Source organism: Electrona antarctica (assembly GCF_951216825.1).
Source record: "Electrona antarctica genome assembly, chromosome: 3".
NCBI lineage: Eukaryota > Metazoa > Chordata > Actinopteri > Myctophiformes > Myctophidae > Electrona > Electrona antarctica.
In genome coordinates, this window is record NC_136808.1 from 48,905,902 (window position 1) to 48,930,116 (window position 24,215).

Consider the following 24,215-nt stretch of genomic DNA (forward strand, 5'->3'; position numbering starts at 1 on the left):
CACACACACACACACACACAGTATAGTGGTCTCTCCTACTCCACAGGACACACACACACACACACACACACACACACACACACACACACACACACACACACACACACACACACACACACACACACACACACACACACACACACACACACACACACACACACACACACACAGTATAGTGGTCTCTCCTACTCCACAGGACAAACTGGTCTGAGACCTGTTCAATGATCATGTTCGGATTGTTTGTCATGGTCATTTCAGACTGAACACCTCAACAACATGGGGATGTGCCACCATGAGATCTTATCATATACCCAGCATTTCTTTGATGCTTTACCTGTGTATAGGACCCTGTCACAGGGCAACCTGTGACCTATATACTGTACACACTAAGAGGGAAGTGAGGTTTGGGAGTACTTGGGCAGAGCTGTACAGGCAAAGCTGTATGGTTTGTTGTCCTTAGTTGTGCTTTAAGTTTCCATTGTTTTTGTAAATCTATTTTTCCAAGTCTTATTTATTGAAAAGGCCTTCATTTTTGAGAGAAATAAAGAACCCACAACCGGTAATCCTGAACTTTTTTTTGGAGCCTAGGCCACTTGACCAACTCTACAGACCCCCTCTAAAATGAGATGCTCCATCTCAAGGGGCTATCCTCTCAATAAAGTTATTACCAATGTGTCACCTGGTATTGTCCGTTAGCCCGGTCCACGGTAACAATACATGGGTGTGTGTGTGTGTGTGTGCGTGTGCTATCAGATGTGTCACCTGGTACTGTCCGTTAGCCAGGTCCACGGTGACAGTGAGGGTCTCCTCCATGGAGGGGGATGCAGTGAGGGGTTTAGACAGCCAGGTGGTTCCCATGTCCTGGTCATTGATGTAGCTGAGAGGATGAGCATTAAGGTCCAGCCTCAACACCCGGTTGTTGGTTGTGTCCTGGACCGCGTTGGGGATGCAGTACCTGTTGAAATAAAACGCCAATAAATATCTGATAAAAATCAACAAATATAGGATCACATCCGTACCTCTGTCATTACGTGATGTCTTTCATCCGGTAATCTGCCCAAGTTATTTAAGGTAAACTGAATGTTTCTACAACATGTGTATGAAAAATAAATCACACTTTATTTATGTCACATAAAATTCTGGTTGTCCAAGTCAGATTTTTTTGTTTTCTTGTTTCCTGATCTAGACAGTAACATAGCATGGACAATTGGACATGCTACATGTGATCGTGACACCATACCTCTCCACTAGCGGGTGCACTCTGGGGTGACTGGCAGGACAGCGGCACTCAGACTGGGCGTGCAGCGAGGGCAGGACCCCCGAATACGCCTCCACTACCTCCCTGTTAGAACAGCAGCCAGTCGAATAGAGGAATGGACCAACACAGAGTTAATACGCCGCCACTACCTCCCTGTTAGAACAGCAGCCAGTTGAATAGAGGAATGGACCAACACAGAGTTAATACGCCGCCACTACCTCCCTGTTAGAACAGCAGCCAGTGGAATAGAGGAATGGACCAACACAGAGTTAATACGCCTCCACTACCTCCCTGTTAGAACAGCAGCCAGTTGAATAGAGGAATGGACCAACACAGAGTTAATACGCCTCCACTACCTCCCTGTTAGAACAGCAGCCAGTTGAATAGAGGAATGGACCAACACAGAGTTAATACGCCTCCACTACCTCCCTGTTAGAACAGCAGCCAGTGGAATAGAGGAATGGACCAACACAGAGTTAATACGCCTCCACTACCTCCCTGTTAGAACAGCAGCCAGTGGAATAGAGGAATGGACCAACACAGAGTTAATACGCCGCCACTACCTCCCTGTTAGAACAGCAGCCAGTGGAATAGAGGAATGGACCAACACAGAGTTAATACGCCGCCACTACCTCCCTGTTAGAACAGCAGCCAGTGGAATAGAGGAATGGACCAACACAGAGTTAATACGCCTCCACTACCTCCCTGTTAGAACAGCAGCCAGTGGAATAGAGGAATGGACCAACACAGAGTTAATACGCCGCCACTACCTCCCTGTTAGAACAGCAGCCAGTGGAATAGAGGAATGGACCAACACAGAGTTAATACGCCGCCACTACCTCCCTGTTAGAACAGCAGCCAGTGGAATAGAGGAATGGACCAACACAGAGTTAATACGCCGCCACTACCTCCCTGTTAGAACAGCAGCCAGTTGAATAGAGGAATGGACCAACACAGAGTTAATACGCCGCCACTACCTCCCTGTTAGAACAGCAGCCAGTCCAATAGAGGAATGGACCAACACAGAGTTAATACGCCTCCACTACCTCCCTGTTAGAACAGCAGCCAGTCCAATAGAGGAATGGACCAACACAGAGTTAATACGCCTCCACTACCTCCCTGTTAGAACAGCAGCCAGTCGAATAGGAATGGACCAACACAGAGTTAATCACACGAGAGGGAACGCCGTTAGACTGTATACCAGCACAACTAACTGCGATTCCGCTGTAGGCTGAAGACGCTAATCTACAGTATGACAACATCACATGAGTTAATAATCACAATACACCACAACCTTTCATGAGTTATTGCTTAAATAAGAATGTCTTGCTCTCAAAGGACCAGAATAGAAATAAGCTCTTGAGATTTATTTAGTTTTATCCTTTTGAAAGATGTGCACAAACGTATATATGTTCATGTACTGTATATGCATGTTTGTCAGCAAACACGCCAATCAATCAATCAGTCAATCAATCAGTTATATCACTGTATTGGATGGTTAACTAAAGGCTAACAATTTTAAACTCACAAACTTTCACAGGAACCAATAGATGAAATAAGACATTGTGAGGATTCTCTCTCTCTCTCTCTCTCCCTCCCTCTCCCCCTCTCCCCCTCTCTCCCCCTCTCTCTCTCTCTCTCTCTCTCTTCCTTCCTTCCTTCCTTCCCCCCCCCCCCTCCACATACTGTATGCAGTACATCACCAGTGAACAAAACACTAATTGCCTGCTATCGGATTCTTGAGAAAATCCTCTTGCAGCCGTATGGATCCTGAGACGCAATGATTAGCCTTCCCCTCCCCTCCCTCTATCACTGGCTTCATCCCTCCTTCATTTGTTCCTGCCACCCATCCCCTGCAATCCATACCCTATCTCTCCATCCTCATCGCCGCCCTACGCTTCTTTCACTAGCCCATTTTGGGCGGGAACCCGTTTTGGTGTTTTAACTGAGCATTATGCTATACTTTAGCTATTGAAAAATAGCAGATCTACAAGCTCATAGCGCGCCACCGAGTGGCGCGCTACGAGCTTGTAGGTCTGCTATTTTTGAAAAATCGTAAATATGCGGCACAAATCTTTCAATATATATTCTTTCAGAGCGAACGTTTTTTTTATTTCGACGTCAGGCCTAAATGGGCTAGTCTGTCGCTACACATCACTTCTCTTTCTCCACCGCTTGATCCCTCTATTCTTCACTCACTTCCTGCTTCTCTCTTTCTTTGCAGCGTCCTCCCGACTCACCTGTTAGTCAAAGTGTCTGGATACAATCTGAAGTCCTGCATCCGTCCAATGAACTGATGAGACCCTGGAGACAAGAAAGGAGGGTATAGAGGGTATATTAATGCTTTCGTATTGAATACAGTCTTCAAAGCAGTGCATTATCTTATCTAACAGTGATGTCATGCAATCAGAGATGAACGGCTTCTCACTGCAGAGTTAAACAGACCCTGGGTCAGATCTTACTTATATACTGGCTTCCACTAGAGGGCCAATGATTCCTTACTCATTCAGTCCCGATTCCAAACCCCTTTAGCAACTGTTTGACTTGGTCATCAGTGGAAGGGACCGAGTATGTTTATCTCTCAAGTCAAGTTTATTTGTATAGCCCGTATTCACAGTTAGAGGCTCAAATGGGGCTTTACAGCGTCACATAAAAAAGATGAGTTGATTTCATTTTGCTATGCTGTGCAAGAACTAGAGCAGTGGTTCTCATCCTTTTTGACCGGCGGCGACCCGACGAAAAGACTTGACCAAGTCTTGCGCTGAATGGTTTGTGCCAGTGTGATATTAGGCAAAATGCAGGAATAAAACACAGACTGCTAGTCCAAGCTGATATATTATGTAAACAAAATGCACACATTGCAACATCCACCATCCTTTTTCTTCACAAAAAGGCAGACCGTGTGAACATACCCTAACTCTGTGCAAAGAGCCATGTATTGAATCCTATCCCAAATTCAGATTTACATACTCGTAGTGCATAAATACAACAAAATGTAGCAATATCTGGGCACTCTCAGGTTTAACTTAACATGCAGGATTGTACTGGTTACTTGGCCAATGAAGACAGATTCTTGTAGACAAGCCCCTTTCAATACACACATGCAAACACGAGTGCTGGAGCCCACATAAGAGACTATCAAACACTCACAGACGATGATGTTGGCTCAGACAGCCTTTGTCCAACAAACTTCTCTCCAGTTTGACAACAACTCTTAGAAGGAGGATAACGGACTGACAGAAGCCCTGCCATATGAGAGAGAGAGAGAGTGTGTGTGTGCGTGTGTGTGTGTGCGCAAGCGTGCGTGTGTGTTTTAGTGTGAATCTTGATACTGACAGAGGCTTTGCCTTGTCTACTCCAGTGTGTGTGTGTGTGTGTGTGTGTGTGTGTGTGTGTGTGTGTGTGTGTGTGTGTGTGTGTGTGTGTGTGTGTGTGTGTGTGTGTGTGTGTGTGTGTGTGTGTGTGTGTGTGTGTGTGCCTAAGGCCTTGGCTCATGGTTTCTTCAGCGTGTGGAAATAGGATTATACATTCTTGTGAAAACCACTCTGTCTATTGTTACTGGGATGATGCAAGGTATAAGCTTCAAGTCCCTCCTCTGAGCAGGTCTCTCTCTCTCTCTCTCTCTCTCTCTCTCTCTTCTCTCTCTCTCTCTCTCTCTCTCTCTCTCTCTCTCTCATAAAAGGCAATTAAAACCATCTCTTAGCACATTCCATCACCACTCACAACATCTCATGTTGTCTTTGTCTGGTTACTTTCAATGTATAACATGTCTGTCTGTCTGGGGTGGATGCTTAATTGCCCACTAAATGGTCCGAGAACGAGTCAGATTTTAAATTGTTAAGTCAGACTATTCCGAAGCTGGCATGAATGACTGAAGAATGTATTGGCTGTATCGTACACAGTACTCTCTGAGTATGAATGTAACCGATGGGATTCCTCTCATTTGATTATGATTTGGTATATTCTCTGGGTTACAGATGGATACATTTACAGGAGGAGTCTACTGTACTGAATGGTTTGACACGGACGATGTGCTTTGTTTTAGTTACAGGACGTTTTTCCTCCGGGGTTGAACCGGTTCAGTTCTTTCTTCCCACCTAATTTGGAGACAGTCCACAGTGTTTCCACAGAACATGAGTTGGTTCAGAACATGAGTTGGTTCAGAACCCTAAAACTTGGTTCGGAACGGGAACCCAAAGATATTTGTTTTTTCTTGTCCTGAACTGGGAATCAAAGTGGGCGTGTCACAATTCTACAGTTTGGAAGATGCAGATGCATTATAAGCAATGTGGCAAAAGCAAGCGAAAAATTGTCATTAAAACAAAGCAAAGAAAAGAGAAACCGTAAGGGATGCTCCGATCAGGTTTTTTGGGACCTATACCGATCACCGATTGTTTTTCTCATGATCGGCCGATATCGATAGGTCCGATACCGATACTGATCTAAAAAATATTATATGTCAAAACTGTTCCTGTGTGTGGGGGGAGGAAGGGTTTAGGCCTGTCACAAAAATGCAAAATGATATCATGCTCTATATCTGATTGACATTTATACCACTTACATGGTGTAAAAGATCAGTTTCTCCAGATAAGGTAAATTGCCGATCACAGATCAGAGTGAATATCGGTGGATATGGCCGATCACCAGTTCTAGAACCAAAGGTTCTTCTGGTGGAAAAGAAGGGGCCACAGACAGATGACACTGGCCACCTTGGGACTGCATCGAATAATTAAAAATATAATATGAAGCCAACTAGGTCAATAATGACAATATCCTGATAATATGCAGGAGCATGACAGGAGAAACATCATTTTCTTTCAACGAGGTGAGTTTTTGGAGATAGATATTAATAATATATGACAATAAGATGCTTGGGCAATTATTATTGGTTTAACGTATCCAAGACTTTGGTCGCTTTCCACAGCAGAGGAACAAACTCCTGTTCAACCGAGGGAATTCTGAAAGGAGACTCGCAAAGCTTTAGCAGCTCCTGGTGATAACAGCAGGTCATTAATCAATACATCTGATCAGCATTCACATGATCAATCCGCTGATCAGAATTCCAGACACAGCCTCATGGGTTAAAACCCCACCATGCCAGCGCACGCACACACGTGCGCACGCACGCGCACACACACACACACACACACACACACACACACACACACACACACACACACACACACACACACACACACACACACACACACACACACACACACACACACACACACACACACACACACACACACACACACACACACACTCCCCCTGAGCCAATCAGTTGTATTGATCACCTCCTCTGATGTGATCTCCAACTGATCAGATGCTACCTGCCGTGAACTAGGGATCAATGGCTGATAAACGACAAGAAAAACACTCGTTTATCACTGTGGAGATGAACGGATATCATTTTTCTCTCAATTTCTCTCCTATTGACTCAGAGACAGCTCCCAGGCAGTACCAATCAATCACAGATATGTAGTTGAGAGAAATGGAGGCTGCAGGGACTCCTCATTGATATCAATACTGAGATACAACCGTGTGATAAGTACACAACACACACGTTCATCTATTTACAATAAGATGCGTCACTGGGGTGTGTGTGTGTGTGTGTGTGTGTGTGTGTGTGTGTGTGTGTGTGTGTGTGTGTGTGTGTGTGTGTGTGTGTGTGTGTGTGTGTGTGTGTCACAATTGAACCACGTGTACCCTAGCGTTCCTATTCTGGGGAACACATTCAGCAGATCTACAGCCTCACACGGTGTGAGCTTGGAGATCAGTGATTTTTCAGCTGAGAGATTTGGTATAGACGACAATGAGCGGGGCCAAGGATAGACCCCTGGGGGACCCCGGTCACCAGCGGTCAATGAAGTACATTATGCTTTAAGTGGATAGAAATGGACTCTAACCTGGACAAACGCATCGTGACACATCATGTGGCACTGCGTGCATTCACCCTACACAACTTATGTTATCCTTTGAGAAAATGGAAGACTGCGGAGCATTAGAATCGGTGCACTGCCACTCACAGAGTGAGTTGGAAGACTGCGGAGCATTAGAATCGGTGCACTGCCACTCACAGAGTGAGTTGGGACAACATTCCAGAATTTGTAGAAGCTGACAGGGATGATGAAAGTGTTCTCTCCCAGCTGAAATCCTGAATCAAATTAATTGATAATTGATATATTTAAAAATGTGACAAAAGGTGATTTGTTCTTGTTGATTTCTGGCCAGACACTTATAAGAAGGCAAGGGGCCTGAGTGGTCTTAAAGGGGGGAGGGAGGCATTGCTGTGGCTCCACGTGTCCCTTAAAACATCTGAAACATCTCATCACAATCACTGACATGCATTACAGTAGATCTCCAATGCAGAACTAAACTTCTAAACTAAGTTCTACTAGTTAAAAAAAGAGAGACTTTATGTATAAAAATACACTTTAACTGACTATGTATGTTTGGTAGCTATAATGTGTTGTTCCACTAAGTTTATACGGCATTATGACCAGCACTTAAATCATAATACTTCATAATAAACCTCATTACTAAAGACTACATTTTTGAATGTGCTTACCCCGGCCCTCACAGCCTACCTTGGATGTACTGCATATATTGATGTTGTTTGATATGTTGTTTTAACTTTGTGTGTAATTTCTTCCCTTGCTTTGCTCTGTCTCATCTTCTTTTGCCTGTTTGTATGTTATATGCTCTGTGAAGCACTTTGGTTCACTTTGGAAAAGGTTGTTGGAAATGTGGAAATACAAAACAAAGTTTGATACTGTAGTGTAAGTTGTTATGCATAATTATAATCATTTAGTGTTGTAAAGCCTTTTATTATAATGCATTATAAATGTGATTATAATACATTATAGATAGGCCCCAACCTTTAAATAAAGAGTTATTCCTCCCATTATGACATTTCCTGTCTAAATGAACAGAACTCATCATTGAACTCATCCTTACCATTGGTGCCCTGTCCCACCAGCATGGTACTATCCTCGGTGATGTCATTCAGCCTGGAGGTCAGAGGTCGGGTGTCAAAGGGCGTTCCATCTTCCTCCAATCCATCCAAGAAGAGGCTGGCCTGTTTGTCATGGACCTGGAACAATCAGAAAGGGACTGTTTGTCATGGACCTGGACCAATCAGAAAGGGACTGTGCTGAACAACATTCTGTTTGTCATGGACCTGGACCAATCAGAAAGGGACTGTGCTGAACAACATTCTGTTTGTCATGGACCTGGACCAATCAGAAAGGGACTGTGCTGACCAACATTCTGTTTGTCATGGACCTGGACCAATCAGAAAGGGACTGTGCTGACCAACATTCTGTTTGTCATGGACCTGGACCAATCAGAAAGGGACTGTGCTGACCAACATTCTTCAGAACCGAGCAATGCCTGCCTCTCTCATGTCAGTAGTATTACTCTTATCTTTATAAAAATGCATAATAAACACAAAACAAAAACAGAGATGACATCACATAAACACGCACACAATAAACTATGGAAAAGATACAAAATATTGTCTTCCATAAAATGTACTGTATACTTGTCCCCGTATTTCTGGTCCCATTAATGGCAATAGTCAATTTATGTGGAGCAAGACAATTTTGTCAACTCTCTGTACCATTGCCTGATGTCTGATTTATCTGGTTTTACCCTGGATAAGAGAGTATATAATCATACTGTCTTTATTACTGTTCACTTTGAGATTATCAGGAAATATGCCACATAATCCACAGCTGTGGGCAGACAATAGGAACATATCATCTGAAATTATCCATGATAATATACCACCTTTTCCAAAACGTCATGATCTTTGGGCATTGATTGCAACAAACAGTGAAATAATGTACCTTTTTCCACATTGCACTTTAAACATTGGTCTGGTATATTGGGAACAAAATGATGAAGGATTAGAGAAGGTATAATCATAGACATATAAATGTAGACGCCCTTTCCGGCTCTGGAGTGCATGTGCTCAAGGGAGGGCAAAACTTTCCCGAGATTCCTTGCGAAGCCGTGCGGAAGCATGAGTGTGCGTCACAGAGCACATGTTCGGGTCTGTAAGTCCAAGAAAAGATGCACTGTGATTGGCCAGTAATCACTTGAGTGGCAGCGTGACGTAACGTGCCTTCCACACTTCCGGTGTACTTCCTCCCCCAGTGTAAATTCTTCCGCCCCTCCTTCAACACACATCGCTCCAACGAACTGCAGCGGCCAATGAGGCATCTATTTTTTGAGTGGTGCAAACCACTCCAACAACCAGCTTTGTCTGTATGTCTGTGTACCTACCTGTCCGTGCAAAGGTGAGCATGGTTACTATGGTTAGTGTGTGACGTCACTGACATAGCTGATCAGACTATATAAGACCTTGCACCACTCAGTTCACACGGGTGTGATTTTTTAATATCTATGGGTGTAATGCTCACATTAGCCATCTGAATATTAGTAACATCATGTATCTGGTATTGATCGTCTGCATGTGAGCTTTATAACAAAGCCTCTCCTAATCTTCAAAAGGTATTTCTACATGTAGATCATTACACCATGAGGCCAATCTTCAACACTCAGAGGATTCCCCAGATCTACCATCATCTTTTCCAAAACTGACGGCAGAGATGGCAGTTGGGTGGAGTTATCTTGCCTTTAAAAAGAAAAGTGCAATCTGCAAGTACTTCAAAATAATGATGATTTTTGGATATTATATTTCTTGCACAATCCTTCAAGTTCAAAAGACAGAAACACATCATCTTCATACACATCTTGGCCACACCTCTATCTGCCCGCTGAGCATGCAAATAGCAGATAATCATAACCAATACAGACCCAAATATCAGAAATAATCTACACATCCAAATACCAGGATCGATACATCCAGAAAACAAGAGGCTGTGGACAGACGGAGCAACACACGCATGGCAGCACGCTACTGATCTGTGTGTGTGTGTGTGTGTGTGTGTGTGTGTGTGTGTGTGTGTGTGTGTGTGTGTGTGTGTGTGTGTGTGTGTGTGTGTGTGTGTGTGTGTGTGTGTGTGTGTGTGTGTGTGTGAATTATACATAGGTATAATCTTCCAGCTCATTTCCTAGCAGCAGAAAGAGCCTCAGGCTAAACCGCCTTAGCTGCAAATTAGCTTTCTGTTTGACCAAAAAAACCTCCTCTCCTCTCCTCTCCTCTCCTCTCCTCTCCTCTCCTCTCCTCTCCTCTCCTCTCCTCTCCTCTCCTCTCCTCTCCTCTCCTCTGCATGAATATTAAAACACTGCACGGCGTTCAACAGTCAAAGCAGCATCATCACATCAAAACCCCAAAGGAAGAAAGATACGCTTCAGAAGAGGAGCCACATGCCACCCAAAAAAACTTCAATTTGCACTGTCCCATCCTGTCTAGACCCCCCCCCCCCCCCCACACACACACACACACACACACACACACACACAGTCCTGTGTTTGGCACTGCACTGAAGGACCACTGATAAAGACCCGCTCTTTCTCCTCTCTCTCTCTCTCTCTCTCTCTCTCCCTCTCCCCCCCTTCTCTCTCTCTCTCCCCCCCCCCCCCTCTCTCTCTCTCTCTCTCTCAGGGTGTATATCCCCTTTCCGTTCACTCTCTTAATTCTCTTCCTTGATATTTTTCCCCCTTTTCATTCCCCCCCATCTTCCTCCTCTCCTTCTCCTCTATGCTGTTGTCCCTCGTTCCCTTGCTCTTTAGGAGTTGAAAAGGTGCGAGGAGGGAAATAAAGTCACAGTCAAGAAGAAAAACTCCTTTAGGGGATGAAGGCTGAGCGAGACAGTCTGCTGTTCTGAGACCAGTTGAGGCGGATAGACAGGCGCTTTCATGACGGCTGATTGAACAAAGGCATGGCAGAGGGAGAGCGAGAGAGAGAGAAAGAAAAGTCGGAGAATGAGTGAGAAAGAAAGAAAGAGAGAGAGAGAGAGAGAGGGAGAGCACTAGAGGAACTGTGGTCTCTGGTAGAGATGTGAGGAAGTTGTCAGGTCTGATGTAAATGAATCCTGAAGCTCTTCATCGGCCGTGCGCTCCACGTGCGCTCCACGTGCTCCTTTGAAAGGCGGCCAGCTCTCCTTTGTTAGCTTTCACAAACGCTTCCCTTACCCCCCCCAAACCCCCCCTCCCCACGTCCACACGTCTTTTTACCCCCACCATCCCCTCCCTCGTCTCTTTGTCCTTTTTCCAGCCAGCGTAACTTCAGAACCTCTTGAGAAGAGAAGAGGAAAGGAAAACCAGTGAGCGGATTTTTTTAGCAGTGATGTCTCATCTGGAGCGTGTCTTTAGGAGATTAACATACTTTACATTCATACTTCTCCTCCTCTCCTCCACTATATTCTCCTCCCATCCCTCCTCATCCCCTCTCCTGCCCTGTCCTCTATTATCCTCTCCTACTCCTGACTTCCTCTCTTTACACATACAGTACATACTGTGGTAGATTAGAGTCAAATAATCTACAAGATCACAATGTGACACATAGTGAGATCGCGACCATGTACACCAGCTACATGTATCTATACAGTAGCATAATAACTATACAAATAGGGCAAAATGTTCCATTCACAACAATGCAGTCTACCATTCATTGTCAATGGAAGCCAGCGACATGAGTTGACGTTGCAAAGATGCATGTAGCTGCTCCAAGTGATACTTCCAATCGTCTTTGCATTTTCACGTCTCTCTCTCTCTCTCTCTCATATATTCCAATGGAAATGGAGAAGGGACAGAGGATAGTGGAGAAGGTTCCGGCAGGATGCAATCCCTTGCCAGGCTGTATTTGTGACTTTAACTCCGTGGCCTGCCTCCATTAGCACCTGGCCTGCTGTCCACAACATAAAAGGTCCATGTCTAATTGTAGAAACATGACTTATTTATTGCTCCACAATGACTTCTTCCAACCAAGTACCAAGTATAATCTTGCCAATATCCAGGATTGCGTCCAACTATCTCATACTATACCAAAATAATAAAAATACAAACCTTTCAGGTCAAGACCCAAAAGAGAGATTAGACGTTTGCCCAAACTAGTGAAAATAGCAGATCTTACTTGAGTCGTGAGTAGAAATTGGTCAGTGACCCACAAGTGGGTTTGTTTGGAAAAGATCCTGAGTTTTAATTTAACTGTGGGAGTAAAAGAACACTAGATAGGCCGATTTCAGCTGGACGATGGAAACAGCCAGCAAGGAATGTATGTCAAGTGAAACCTCTCTTATTGGTGATTTAATCTCTGGTCTGGTGGCAGGAAATTAATCAAATATCACCTTTCAATGTGAATGTGTTTATCTTTCCCACTATGAACAAATGCTGTGCTCAACTTGACTCCTTAAGTCAAGTCTGCAATTACTTACACAGCTGAACTTCTGCTTGTTCTACAACAGTGAGAGAACAAGTGGAGCGCTAACGTTATACATTGAATATTATTGCCACAGGGTAGAACATTGGGACTAATTAAGCCATTTACACCTGAGGGCGATTCTACAAATGTCTTCTAAATTCTGACAGTTTTCTGAAAAACCTATGTTTCTATGTCAGTGGTTCTCAAACTCTTTCATGTCAAGGAGCCCCAGAATTATAAATTTGCCTTCCGACCCCCATCTGAAAATATGTAGTTCCAGGGACCCCCCCAGAAGCAAAGATTTGAGTTAAAAACATTCACTCTGAAGCTCGTAGCGCGGCACTCGGTGCCACGCTATGAGCTTGTAGATCTGCTATTTTTCAATAGCTGAAGCATAACATATAATGCTTAAACAGTGATGTAAATAGGGTGCGTTTTGCGTCCCAAAACGCACTTTATAGTTTTGGGACGCTAACTCCGCTCAACCTCTGCATCCACGGGATGCACTGCTGTACTCAGTCAGCATACACAGTAATAATAATCCACGTGGGGAAAAAAAGAAATCGTGGGGGGAAAAATGCGGTAAAACAATAATCTACGGACACGATCATTTTGCATGCCCGCATCCGACCTCATCCTATGTTATAAAACATAAAATCCACGTAGGAATCGTTCTTGTAGAACCACTAGTCTGTAACAACATTGTCAACACAGCGCGATGTGCGCCGCCATGTTGGCTCTGAGACTCTGCGCTCAGGCAGCCTCTAAGACTAGAGCCGTTTAGAGACGGAGAGTGACGACAATGGAGTGATCAGTGACGCATGCAGCCCCACGAATAAGCAGTGAATGGAGATGTCGCAACTCTCTCAACTAAACGGCGCTGCCTCCGACAGAAATATTTAGGGGAACATGTTTTAGCGTGACAAGCAGACCCGATTCAATGGGAAACACACATTGTGTAACACACGCGGATATTTTGACTAAGTATAATAATTGCAACTGCAAACAACTTTTGGTTGGTTTAAGCTATGTTAAATCCACTGTTGCCCACTATTAGTATTTCTTACTGAGTTGTGCTTGCTAATACTACTAGCCTACATTAAAAATATACTGTATAGGCCTATTTGATATGTTTATATATTTTTGTTTTATAAAATAAAATAAAAAATGTTTTATTATTATTATTTTTGAGTGGTGCAACCACTCCCTTACGGAGCTATGTGTGTGGGCGGGTGGCTGGGTGTCTGGGTGTCTGGGTATGAGCACGAAAACAGCATGGTTGTTTTTCACCATCTGTGCGCAACCTAATGCACACACAAACACGCACGCACGTATTAACTGTATGCTTTCGGGGGTGCCAGTACATTACAGTACAGTAGAGGGGCCGCCACACACGGTAACTCTGTCATTCTCAACCGTTTCGGACGCGACGCGGCACGCCAGAACCGGCCCGGCCCCCTGGGCGTGTTCCTGGGGGTCTGGAACATCCCCCGCGAACCCCCACACGGAGTTGCATCCCCTCACTTCACACAGGTGTGATTTATTTTGGGACTCATTAGAATTTTTTGGGACTCATTAGAATGACCACCTGTGCATCCCGGGACTCATTACATTGAAAACCTATTTACATCACTGCTTAAAACACCAAAAGGTGTTCCCGCCTAGAATGGGTTAAGCGTATAAAAATCACACTTGTGTCAAGTGAGGGTCGCCTGGTAATATTGCAAATTCACTGCCACTATATACTGTACGTTACGAGACATGAACGCAGTGTGATATTGTATATAAAACTAAACCAGTCACAAGATGTATTTATAAATGGCCACACGATGTCACATGTCGTCAATGTTTAACTGCTGGGGGAAAAAAGTCCATAGACTTGGCTGCCACGTGACATGTTTAGTGCCCTAAACAAACAAAAATTAAGTAGATATATATAAGTCTACTGGTTCTCAAGATACATACAATATTGAATAACGTTGAAGTTTTGGAAACATAACATCATGCTTGTTCCTAAAGGTTCCTGTGCTCATACAGAGATCCAGCCAACCTTTCCCTGAGTTAAAACCTCCATGCTGGCAAAGTGTGGCTGCCTATAAGCCTCTCTAAAAGCCAAGGGAAACCCTGAGAAGAGCTTTTAGTGATCTGCGGACTGGCATTCTACTGTAACTAAAGCTCCTCTCCTCTTTCAGTGAGCTGCCAAGCATGGTGAGGAGAGAGAGGAGGGTCTCTGGGTGGGTTTAGCAGCTACAACTAGAAAACACCTCTATTTGACACCAGCTCTCTCACAGTAAGCATAGACAGGCCTGTTGTTGAGGGGGCACTAGCGTGTGTGTGTGTGTGTGTGTGTGTGTGTGTGTGTGTGTGTGTGTGTGTGTGTGTGTGTGTGTGTGTGTGTGTGTGTGTGTGTGTGTGTGTGTAGCACGTAATGTAATGATTTGATTGGCTGATGTATGATAAGACCACCCCCACTTCACATAAGTGTGATTTTTTTTAGCCCCTCCTATAATCAGCTTTTGTCCCCACACGTCTCATATTTGCCATTGGCAATGAAAGGAGAAATTAGGTAATATGTGCCTCAAATATGACGTAAAATTTGTGGCAACACGAACATTAAATGCCATTTACAACTAAGGGAAAATTTACGTCATGTAGACGAGCAAATCAGCTAACCAATCACATAAATTCAGTTGTTCATGAGATGATGATGTATATAATGATAAGAGCACCCCTCACTTCACACAGGGTGTGATTTGTATTTACTTTCTTTCTTTTCTTTTGTGGGAAGGAAAGGCCCTGGTCTCACCAGGAGGAAGGAAAGGCCCTGGTCTCACCAGGAGGAAGGAAAGGCCTTGGTCTCACCAGGAGGAAGGAAAGGCCCTGGTCTCACCAGGAGGAAGGAAAGGCCTTGGTCTCATCAGAAGGAAGGAAAGGCCCTGGTCTCACCAGGAGGAAGGAAAGGCCTTGGTCTCACCAGGAGGAAGGAAAGGCCTTGGTCTCATCAGAAGGAAGGAAAGGCCCTGGTCTCACCAGGAGGAAGGAAAGGCCTTGGTCTCACCAGGAGGAAGGAAAGGCCTTGGTCTCATCAGAAGGAAGGAAAGGCCTTGGTCTCACCAGGAGGAAGGAAAGGCCTTGGTCTCACCAGGAGGAAGGAAAGGCCTTGGTCTCATCAGAAGGAAGGAAAGGCCCTGGTCTCACCAGGAGGAAGGAAAGGCCTTGGTCTCACCAGGAGGAAGGAAAGGCCTTGGTCTCATCAGAAGGAAGGAAAGGCCTTGGTCTCATCAGAAGGAAGGAAAGGCCCTGGTCTCACCAGGAGGAAGGAAAGGCCCTGGTCTCACCAGGAGGAAGGAAAGGCCCTGGTCTCACCAGGAGGAAGGAAAGGCCTTGGTCTCACCAGGAGGAAGGAAAGGCCTTGGTCTCATCAGAAGGAAGGAAAGGCCCTGGTCTCATCAGAAGGAAGGAAAGGCCCTGGTCTCACCAGGAGGAAGGAAAGGCCCTGGTCTCACCAGGAGGAAGGAAAGGCCCTGGTCTCACCAGGAGGAAGGAAAGGCCTTGGTCTCACCAGGAGGAAGGAAAGGCCCTGGTCTCACCAGGAGGAAGGAAAGGCCCTGGTCTCACCAGGAGGAAGGAAAGGCCCTGGTCTCACCAGGAGGAAGGAAAGGCCTTGGTCTCATCAGAAGGAAGGAAAGGCCCTGGTCTCATCAGAAGGAAGGAAAGGCCCTGGTCTCACCAGGAGGAAGGAAAGGCCTTGGTCTCACCAGAAGGAAGGAAAGGCCTTGGTCTCATCAGAAGGAAGGAAAGGCCCTGGTCTCATCAGGAGGAAGGAAAGGCCTTGGTCTCACCAGGAGGAAGGAAAGGCCCTGGTCTCACCAGGAGGAAGGAAAGGCCCTGGTCTCACCAGGAGGAAGGAAAGGCCCTGGTCTCACCAGGAGGAAGGAAAGGCCCTGGTCTCACCAGGAGGAAGGAAAGGCCCTGGTCTCATCAGAGCAACCAAATATTGCTAAACAGCAATCTGTCTGGATATCCTTTCTCAGTTGTCTGGAGCAGTGTTTCCCAAATTGACACTAATGACCCCCAAATTGACACTAATGAGCCTGCGGACCCCCATTTGAAAAATATATGTCAGGGACCCCCATAAGAGATGATTTTGACGGCTCTAGCAGTGATTCTCAACCCGTTTAATTTCAAGGACCCCCAGTTTGACATGCATATTAGTCTGCAGACCCCCCATTTAATGGCATTTATATCTCTGGGACCCCTGATTTATATTGTAAAATCAATGTTGATGTAACTCTGAGAGCGTACGAATGGAACCAAATGGACCCGTTATGGTCCATTTGGTTCCATTCGTACGCTCTCAGAGTTACAGATCCATAAGGGTCCATTTGGTTCCAAACTATCATTTAGCTGGGGACCCCCTGGAACTCCCTCAAATTTCACTGCCATAAATTATGTGAACCCTCTGCAATACCACATCTATCACACATAGGGGAGACTGCTGGGTACATCTAGACTAGAGTAATGCAATCTGTGCAATACTTTAAATTGAATCGATCTATATGTAGAATTGATAGAGCAGCTCTGAATACAATAGACAGGCCCTCCTCCTCCCACAACTCATCTGATATTGGAACACCCGACTCCTCAGCCCACACATCTCTGAGATGACCAGAGTCCACTGACGCGTTTTAGTTTCTTAATGTAGGAGAGAACCGTGTGAGAGAGACCGACTCACAGTTTGTTGACTACAGTGAAAGAGATTGGCAGACAGGTCACGCAGGTTGCTAACCACAGTGACATGAAGTGAGACAGGTCACAGGTTTCCAACCACTGATCAGACAGAGAGTCAGACAGGTGGGCGTCTGTGTGTTCCATCAACCACAGGGTCACTTTAAATGATGACATGGACAATTTAAGTACATAAACTGGATTCAGTCCCACAGCAATCAAGCCTAAACCTCAAGAAAAAGAGACTGAGCAGCTGATCCCAAGTCAGCAGACATTCACCTGCGACCCTGATTATCCTCACCCTGAGCAAGACCTACGCTGTAGAGGCTATCATTTGTTTGGGCGGAAGTTGCGGGATTTTAGCGGAAGTATCGTCCCAAGGAAATGACTTTGATGCTTTACAAATCAGTTTACATTCTCCGCGAATGAAACAAGTGTTGTGATTGGTCGGGAAAGTATAGTATCCGGGGGAAATATATCTGACGGATGTTCCAGAGGATACATCCGCCGATAGCTTCTCTGCCTTACGTTGTGACCAGGCTTTTCTTTTCGCAGATAACTAAGCCTGGGACCGAGGCTAGATTATCCTAGACCTTAAACATCATCCACATCATCTGATGGTCTCACTGAGTCTGTAAACTGACCTCAGAATAGTTTCAATGTCAGGAGGAGAGGAGAAGGCGGATCACGCTCAGAAGTGACAACCTGATGTCAATGTAAATGGAGATGTCTTTAAATGATGTGTAGTCAAATACTTGTGAGCCAGTTATACTGTAGATGCGTGTGTTCACGCACACACAAGCATACATGCACACGCACGGACCCAGTCCCCTGTGCTGCCCTCCTTGACCTTCAACGCATCCTTTTACCTTCATCCCTCACTTATAAACTCCTCTACCTACTCATTTTCCTCCTGTTCTTCACTTCCCTGTGTTCCCATCAACCTTACTGTTCTCTCCAGCATCATCATCATCAGTTTCAGTGGAATGAAACATTAATATGGACAAGGAGAGAAGACCAAAATCTCTTTTAGACTCCGAGGGCCCTATTTTCCACGCTTTAAGTACCAGGTCTAATGTCTTAACTTAAGACCTGGCGGCGTGGCCAATGCTGTTTGGCCACTCAAAATTGCAAAAAAGCATTGGCCACTCCTCCAGGTCTTACCGGTAAGTTAAATTACAAGACCTGGCAATTAACACATTTTGTGCCCAAGACGTCTGTGGACGTCTTTGGTATTACCGCACGGGCAGAGCCCAAGACGTCTGTGGACGTCTTTGAAAAAAAAAATATATATATATATATATATATATATATATTCTTTTTTTTTTTGTATTAAAAAACAAATCAAAACAATTATTTTTTTAATACGTGGTGCCAAAGTTTGTGTTTTCGCCATTGAGAATGCATTTGGCGTTTAAATTAAATAACTCAGAAACTATAAAACATTTCAAGTAAAAAGTTCCAGCATGTGTCTCCACAGTCAGCTGAATTATAAAAAATGTGAATGGATTTTCTAGGTGAAAGTGATTTTTGGGCAGTTTTGCGTGGGCTCTCAATGTGTTAAGACACGCGCAAAATAAGTCCTTGAATCCCATGCACCATGATTTTGTTTCTATTTTGTGGTTGTTCATTTTGCGCTTTGAAAATCTACGTTTTTATTCCATGCATCATTATCTCAACTGTGTTTGAGTATTAATTATTATTATTAACCTCATCCATCCATCCTCCCCTTCTCTACTCTGATTCAGACACATATCTTGCCTCACCTCCTCCCACCTCCCCTCTCCTCCCCTCTCCTCTCCTCTCCTCTCCTCTCCTCTCCTCTCCTCTCCTCTCCTCTCCTCTCCTCTCCTCTCCTCTCCTCTCCTCTCCTCTCCTCTCCTCTCCTCTCCTCTCCTCTCCTCTCCTCTCCTCCCCTCCCCTCCCCTCTCCTCTCCTCTCCTCTCCTCTCCTCCCCTCCTCTCCTCTCCTCTCCTCTCCTCTCCTCTCCTCTCCTCTGCACTATGAGTGAATAATGTTCTATTCACTGATAACACACATCATTCCACGGCCCCTGAACCCATCAGGAGTGGGAGAGAGAAAGAGACAGACAGACAGGCAGACAGGCAGCGAACAGCATAGAGAATGGCAATAGGATTCAGTAGAGGCGACAAATTGATGGCCTGCGGGCCAGAAGATTAAAAAACAAAACAAAAAAAAGACAGTGACCATGTATCTCGACCTCATTGCCGTCTGTACCTGTGTCCCAACAGTTCTCCACAGCAAACGTGTTGCGGAAACAGCATAGCATAACAATAGACAGCATTTTGTCCAATCGCTGGCTTTAAGTGACCTGAAATCAGTTTGACAAGTTCAACCATGGAATGGAGGATGATATATAGAGTTATTAGACAAAGAAGGAGAGAGGTGACGATGGAAGAACGAGGACATCATGAAAGAGACTGGACATGTTGAGGATGGAACTGTTAAAAAGAAACTACACAGATGTCAGAGAGAATGATAGAAAGAGGGAGAGGGGAGAGACCCCCTGTGTGAACATCCTGATAACTGAATGAGCCTTTGGAATGATGTGACCCGCTTGTTACCTTTCACTGCATAAAGCGCGTGCACGCACGCACGCACGCACACACACACACACACACACACACACACCGCCCCTGTCCAGGGTCTGTATGACTGACTCTTATCATTTAAATGAAGCAGGAATGCTGTTTAAGAGCAGAGGAGGGGAGAGGAGTCAGAATATGGTAGTGTACTGACACTAACACACTATATGGACAGGATTACTTTCCTCTACAACATCTGAGATATACTAAATACTAAGATGGGATACTAACATGATATATATCCTGACGATTTTGTCAACAAATAAAAACTAGACTAAAATGTTAGGAAGGGACTATAGTGGACAAGAGATCCAGTAGAAGTCATTTTACAATTATTTGCATGTTGAAAATAGAAGATCTACAAGCCGCTGCGACGCGTTGTGGGCTTGTAGATCGGCCATTTTCAGCAAGTGAACAACGGCATCGAGGCCCGCCAAAATACATTTTGTTCGACTAAATCAACTGTAGATTTAGTCGACTAAAACTAGACTAACATTAAAGAGTTCCAGGTGACTAAAATGTGACTAAAACTAAATGAAAACTATTCAAGAGACTATGACTAAAACTAAAATCAAAATCTGCTGCCAAAAACAACACTGGTACTATAAGGCCTATTCATAGTCTGGATTTTCGGTGGTGAGGTGACCACCGCTCCGGTGGTGAGGTGACCACCGCTCCGGTGGTGAGGTGACCACCGCTCCGGTGGTGAGGTGACCACCGGAGCTGTAATAATGTGGAGCGATGGTGAGTAAAAACAGAGAAGGGCTGGGGTGAGTGGCTCAGTGACTCCATGTTGTAGTTCGGTGGTCACCTCACCACCGAAAATATTAGACTATGAATAACGCTTAACATGATAACGTCCCATTGGGATGCACTGGAATAGCTGTGGCTTCTCCCCGATATTGACAGGTAAAAAAAAAAAAGGCTAAAACAATTTGAATGTTTAGGGCAATTTAACCACTGCGTAGATATTAGTCTGGAACTTAGGTGTGGACGATTTATTTCCAAGTGGGGGTTACAAAGGCAACAAAGTCTCACTTTGAATAGTGGGCTCTGATTGGTCACCCACAACTCTGGGTTGAGCGAAATGTAATTCAAACTGAGGAGTGCCAGAGCAATCTCCCCAGGGATCTTTTTTTCTTCTGTGTGGCAGATTAGTCTGGTATCTCTCCCTCTCTCTCTCTATCCACTCCACACTTTACACTATATCATTTTTATTCATCCCCCTCTTAGCCCCTCATCCTGTCCCTGAGTGGCTCTCTCTGTCCCCCCTCTCTCCATTCTGCTCTGTAAACGTACTACATACGTTCTCATCTTTGCTCTCCATTCCTTTCTCTCTACGCCTCCCTGCCCTTTATCCCTCTATACCCCCACCCCCCCCCCCCCCTCTCTGTTAGCACCTTTGATGAACAGTCAATATTCTCTCCATCATATTAGCACGGCCACAGCTGGGAAAGAAAGGGAGTAGAGAGCGAGAGAGATTTGTTCTACTCATCTCTGGTGCTCAGAGACACAATTATCTGTGTCGTCATATTATCATGTTTTATAGGAGCCTGGCGGATTCTCCAAACACGTGTGGCCATATTTTAACATTAGCTATGACAGTGTATTTAAGAAAAGAAAATTGTCCCTGCGGAGACGTGGGAAGGGGAGGGGGATGGAGTGGATGAGGAAGAGGATTGGGAAGAAGAGAGAAAGAGAGAGAGATTGAGGGAGAGAAAATTGTCTCTGGGGAAACGAGGAGAGAGAGAGAGATAAAGGCACAGGGGACAGATATAAGGTGACAACGGCTGCCTTTTAATAAAGACCATAAGTCTCCCGGAGCAGAAGGCATACATTCATTTTATACATACATAGAGAGAGAGAGAGAGAGAGAGAGAGAGAGAGAGAGAGAGAGAGAGACGTACAGATACAGAGATACAGCAAGTGTGAGAGAGAGAGAGAGATAGTGGAATGTGTAGAAATCATCTCCAGGAAGGCCTTTTTGCAGACAAACAAATTCTCTCTTCCCCTTTGTTCTCCTCTTTTCTGTTCCCCATCACTCTCTCGCTTTCCACTCTCTCGCTTTCCACCCTCTTTTCTTTAAAAGAGAATTCCAGATTAACCGTTTTCTTACCTTAATCTGATGTTACAACAAGGTGTGAAATATATACAGAACATCCAATAACATCCAGAGTGCAAGCAGCGCAGTCTTAGGCGAAATCGCTTATTTAGATCTCTCGGAAATTATATTTTTGTCTCTTAAAAAAAACAAAAAAAATGCATTGCATGGATGCACCTGGGACCCATACTGCTCCCGGGTGCCGTCTACATTCCGGCTGCCACCCGTCTTTCCAGTGGTCACCAGACTATTCCTGGTTGTCACGTAGTCTATTCCTATTAGTCACTATAAATAGAATAACTATAACTAAAAATACATCGCATGGATGCACCTGGGACGTATCCTCAGTGATGTATCCCAAGGTCATCAGGGTTTCGGGTCGTCCAACATCATACCCCTCACTCAGGTGACCCAGCCGGGGTGATCAAGTCCCGACTTACGTCCCAGTAGCTACCCTCGATCAGTCCCATTAGGGAAAAACCAGGGCCACACATGCAATCCGTTCCTCCGGAACTACTCTGCCGGGACTGGGTATGCGGGAGGATCGCATCAATCTGGCGCGTGGAAGGACTAGGCTCTGTTGGTTGACTCCTGTCCGGGCCCCTCCTATACGTCTCACCTTCATAATGACCAAAGACCTGCCACGTGTTTTGTCCCAACAGGGCTTCTGTAACAACACAGGGAAGCCTAAGACCCAGTGTACATCATAGAGTAATAAAAGGATAGAGACTGAACCGGAGCGATAGCCTCACTGGGGGCTTGGTGTACATGCTCTGAGCTGGGCTCTCATCTGATGTTTATTTTATTTTTATTTCATTTTTTGAGGGACGCTAGCCCCTCCTATATTCAGCTATAGCGTAGATTTTCGTCTTACACAAACATTAAATTCCCATTGATAATGAATGGAGAATTCACGTCATTACGCTGACGAGTAAATCGGAATTTTTGTCCTACACAAAGATTAAATTCCCATTGACAATGGACAATTTTACGTCATAGTGTCTGAGCAAATCGGCTTAGTGTCTATTTTTGTCCTATACACAAAGATTCAAATCCCATTGACAATGACGTTATAACGTAATAACATCCGACTAAGGTAAGACAATTGTTAATCCGGAATACTCCTTTAAGTTGCATAACCGTATTATCATCATCATTATACATTTTATTTACGGTACATAAAGTGCAGCATTGAAAAAAAAAGGGGCAGCCTAAATACAGTAGGTCCTTCCAATAAAATGAAATTAATATTTGTGCAGTTTACACCTTCCGGGCCCACCCACACGCACGCGCACACCCACCCACCCCTCCACCCTTCCTTAATTGATGGTGCCCTCTCCCCTCCATACCAGCGGGCAGAGGCTATGCATAGAGGTGCCCGCATGCAGCAACCTTGGCTCACCTTCACACACACACACAAAATCATGAACACAAAACATGAATGCACGCACACACACAAATGTATGCAAAAAATCTCACACACACACACACACACACACACACACACACACACACACACACACACACACACACACACACACACACACACACACACACACACACACACACACACACACACACACACACACACACACACACCTCTTCATTCAGCCTGACAATCTATCTCTGTCACTCTGGGTGGCACAGTGAGCTAGGGGTAGGTGTGGTGGTGTGAGTGAATGTGTGCGTGTGAGTGTGTGTGTGTATGCGATTGCGTGCACACGCGTGGAGTGTGTGTGCATGCTTGTGGTGAGTTGACCTTTGCCGTAAAGCAACATAAAGAATGCATGATACACATACAGGCTACTGTGCAAGTGTGCATAGTATGGTCCAATGCAGCCAGTGATCTACAGCTACTAGATTACTATGAAAAGCTGCAAAACCTGTCAGTGACCCCGTCACGCCACCATATATGGCCATCAGTCCGTCACGCATTGTGACACGTCACGTCACCATATATGGCCATCAGTCCGTCACGCCTTGTGACACGTCACGCCACCATATATGGTCGTCAGTCCGTCACGCCTCGTGATACACTCCATATATGGCTGTCTCCATATATGAAGATCACAACACTGACCTCATCAAACCCTGGATAGCCATACATGGAGAAGACTGGATCATCACCTAGATCTGCATATACTGTATGGAGCCGGCCAGCAACTTTACATCTGACCTCAAACCCTT

At 45.0% G+C, this 24,215-nt stretch overlaps 1 protein-coding gene across 1 annotated transcript in view; it reads right to left on the minus strand.

Moving 5' to 3' along the window:
• Positions 1-24,215, minus strand: part of ush2a (Usher syndrome 2A (autosomal recessive, mild)) — a 363,038-nt gene that overhangs the window by 315,525 nt on the left and 23,298 nt on the right. The window contains exons 6-9 of the mRNA XM_079496383.1: positions 8,219-8,354; positions 3,499-3,562; positions 1,241-1,342; positions 763-955 (exon numbers count right to left, since the gene is read on the minus strand). Coding sequence (XP_079352509.1) covers positions 763-955; positions 1,241-1,342; positions 3,499-3,562; positions 8,219-8,354 — 495 coding nt within the window. The remainder of the gene's footprint in view (positions 1-762; positions 956-1,240; positions 1,343-3,498; positions 3,563-8,218; positions 8,355-24,215) is intronic.